Source organism: Haemaphysalis longicornis, unplaced genomic scaffold (genome assembly GCF_048455015.1).
Source record: "Haemaphysalis longicornis isolate Haplotype H1 unplaced genomic scaffold, Haemaphysalis longicornis Haplotype H1 scaffold_8, whole genome shotgun sequence".
NCBI classification, from domain to species: Eukaryota; Metazoa; Arthropoda; class Arachnida; order Ixodida; family Ixodidae; genus Haemaphysalis; species Haemaphysalis longicornis.
The window spans coordinates 184,244,784-184,248,019 of record NW_027526445.1 but is presented as its reverse complement, the minus strand read 5'-3'; the positions used below and the strand labels follow the sequence as shown (position 1 = coordinate 184,248,019).

General features: G+C 48.0%; 1 protein-coding gene across 2 annotated transcripts; it reads right to left on the bottom strand.

The window, feature by feature from the left end:
• Positions 1-1,422: 1,422 nt before the first annotated feature.
• On the bottom strand, positions 1,423-2,963 carry LOC144149410 (uncharacterized). Of its 2 annotated transcripts, XM_077680972.1 has the most exons (4): positions 2,815-2,963; positions 2,686-2,736; positions 2,534-2,593; positions 2,012-2,250 (listed from the first exon to the last, which is right to left on the bottom strand). In XM_077680972.1, exons 1-4 carry the CDS (start codon positions 2,885-2,887, stop codon positions 2,138-2,140), a joined length of 297 nt encoding a protein of 98 aa, XP_077537098.1. In that variant the 5' UTR covers positions 2,888-2,963; the 3' UTR covers positions 2,012-2,137. The 2 variants fall into 2 exon arrangements, with proteins under 2 accessions (XP_077537097.1, XP_077537098.1); XM_077680971.1 differs by having other exon boundaries at positions 1,423-2,250; positions 2,686-2,852.
• Between the last annotated feature and the right edge of the window lie 273 nt (positions 2,964-3,236).

Here is a 3,236-nt window from a genome sequence, read left to right as displayed (position 1 = left end):
CCAGATGACATGGAGAAACTTGCCAACGAGTTTCAGCAGGTAAGAAAAACCCCACTTTCAATTCCAACTGCAAAAATGGTTTTGATTTAATCAAAGCTGCATGTCAGTCGCTTACCATCGGAATGATTCTTCAAAGCTGTGTTTTTATTCATGAAGGCGATGTAACTTCTGGTAAACATAGTATATACAGGGCACCCTTGAATTTGGTGTATAACAGTAAGGTTGGAACAAGCAGTGAGTTATCATTTATGCTGTAAGCTGCACGGGGATGTTTAAGAGCTCGCAAAGCCATTGTTTTCAGTTACATTGTAAGTTCTTCACACCTGCACGTAGTAGAGTTTGCGAAAACATGTCAAGCTGAAGCTCTCGGCTACTATGCGTAATGACCCTTTGCTGGAACTGTCGATGCATTTCACGCTTTATTGCGCACATAACCATGCCAATGAATTTACGTTAGTACGGTACAAAACGAACAGATGCAAGTACAAAACCAACATCCAAGGAAATCATATGAAAATGAGCTGTGCTTGAAGCTTGAAGAATTAGGGCACGACTTCACTTGCTAGCTCATTTTGCTCTTTGTGTGAAATGTTCTAACATTTTTTTTTTCCAACTTTTAGGTTTCAGGGTTTCCGGACACTATTGGCTGCATTGACGGAAGCCATATTCCGGTTAGGTGCCCTGCTGGTAAGGTGCGGTCAGTGTATGTGAACCGGCACCACTACCCATCCTTGACACTGCAGGGAATATGCGATAACCGGAAGAGGTTCCTAGATGCCAGCACTGGTGCACCCAGTAAAATTCACGACTCCAGGATCTTCCGGCTTTCAACCATTTCGAAGAAACTGCCTCAACTCTGCGCTGGGAAATACCACATTCTTGGGGACGCAGCGTACCCATCTCGCGAGTTTCTGATGACTCCCATTCGAGACTATGGAAGCCTCGATGCCTCTGACAAGGCATTTAATGCCAAACTTTCATCTACCCGAGTGCTAATTGAAAATGCGTTTGGGGAGTTAAAGGGTAGGTTTCGGCAGCTACAGCGTGTGGACCTCACGACAGTAGACAACATGACAAAATTTATTCTCGCATGTTGTGTCCTCCACAACATCTGCATTGACAACGGTGAATCACCTGATGGTCTAGTTCCAGACATGCATGTGAACTCTCGGGGTGCTAATGATCCGAACCCTAGTGCAGCCAGAGTCTACAGCGGAACATCCAGAGAAGAGAGCCTCTTACGGGCACTTGCTGATGTTAAGAGAGAAAAACTGAAATCCAAGATGGGGCTGAAGAGGAGGCAGCCACAAAATCTGTCTTAATGGAAGCATACTGCTCAAACATTTTGCCAATGTTCAGGGACATTATTGTTGAGTATGAAATAAACAGTCGTGAAAACATGTTCCTCCAAAGTGCACCTCTTTATTGCTTTAACCCCAGGGCCTCGCGGATGAGCTGAAGTTTGTCTTCGTGCATCTTGCGGCGCTCCTGGCGTCCTTGAATGCGCTCAGCTCGCCGCTCGGCGCGCCTCTTCTCCTTTTCTTTTTCCAGCTCTTCCCTGCGAGCCGCTCGCTCTGCACTAATAGCTCGCATTTGGTCAAAAAAATATTGCATCTGCTGCATACGACTGGTACTAGCACGAAGTTCCCTTTTCTTGGCATCTGCTGGCCCTTTTGTGCTTTGCCCACTGTCTGAACCGCTCGCCGGAGTACTGGAGATTTCAGGTGAAGTTGAGGGTACATCAGATGAGCTGTCGGAACTTGATGAAGTTGCCTCGTACGTCGCTCCATAAGAGTCCCTTTGGACTTCGGGCTCGAGGCTGTCATCAATGCTTTCAATTTTTCGCATTTCATCGTCGAATGGGACGGGGCAAGGTTGAGCACCGGACGTGTTGTTATTATCGCACGCTTTTCTCTTTTGCCTCCTTACCGTTTTTATGCGATTTTCACATTGCTGTGGCGTTTTGCTGCATCCAAGCACATCAGCCAGATTCTGGGAAACCTGTTTAAAAAGCATCTTCTTGTTCTTAAACTTTTTGAAAGGGCCAACTTCAGGGAAGTATTTATAGTAATAGTCTAATAGGAGTTTAGTTTCCCCTGGTGTCCACTCAGGAGCTGAAATAGAAATAAGGCTAGCTTTAAAGCACATGTGTCGGGCACTGCAGCGGTAGAAGCTCACCTCCGCCACCTCTTTTCCCTTGTGGCGTTGGGCCCGTTCCCATCTCGCCGGCGTTTGATGAAGTGGTGGTTTCTGCACCTGAAAAATAGGTGCGAGTGTAAAAACTCTGCCGAGGTGCCTATTCTGTGGGACGTGAAATGATTATGGTGTTCTGTTCGCGAAGTAAACGTCTCCTGGTGCGACGAATGTAGCATGTCATCAGCCCTTGCTGAACGCAAACATAAAGAGGTTTGTTTTGTAAACTCAAACAGGCATACAAATAATTTCAAAGCGTCAACCAGTAGAAGTGACGATAAACGGCAGAAAAAATTTCGACAGTACAGCACAAAAGTGCGGCCCCGTGACGTATACATACGCAAATTACGTGCTCCGTCCTCGTCCGTCGTTTTCTCACACACCGCGACGCTCCCGCTACCTGAAATGGGCCATTCAGCACGAGAAATTAAAAAAAAACTGGCAAAAAGTATTGCGAAATATGGCCTCTGATTGTTAGTTATTGGCGCTTACCGTGGGGATTCTCGTCAATGCTCTCCCGCGCGGCCAAGGCATCGATAACGACTGTAGTGAGCACAAACAAAGCCGTTAGATTGACGCTGTTATCGCTCGCAGCTAATTTTTGCGAGACACAATGCTTACCTGGTGTAGCGCGTAGTGGTGACCCCTTTATCATGGACATGAACATCCACTCGGCTTCATCATTCATCGCCATGAGGAAGGCAAACACAAAACCACCGGCACGTATCTGGCGAAACTGGCGCGGAATAACTGCGTGCGGACAACGAGAGCGCGCGAAATGCTCCGCGAAGCAAGCGCGGGAAAAGTTTGGTCACATGACCCTTGACATCACGCCCTCTCTCTGTTTTCTCTGCACCCGGAGCAGCGCGAATGTTTCATTCGCGGAACGAAAGCACACGTCCCCGTTACTCCCGTGTGCTGCTCTGGCTGCTCGCTCCACTTGCTCCTGTTCGCCCAATGGAATTCGCCATTAAAGTGCCTGCAGCTCGGTTGGATTCCCTTCGCAGGGAGGGGGGGGGGGACCTTCCGCGACACGGCCGTAC

Excerpts from the sequence above, each read along its gene's own strand:
- LOC144149410 (XM_077680971.1), bottom strand. The coding sequence starts at position 2,727 with ATGCCTTGGCCGCGCGGGAGAGCATTGACGAGAATCCCCACG. Across the intron at positions 2,594-2,685 it reads CATTGACGAGAATCCCCACG|GTAGCGGGAGCGTCGCGGTG; the intron begins GTAAGCGCCAAT and ends GGCCCATTTCAG. Across the intron at positions 2,251-2,533 it reads GGACGGAGCACGTAATTTGC|AAACCACCACTTCATCAAAC; the intron begins GTATGTATACGT and ends TTTCAGGTGCAG.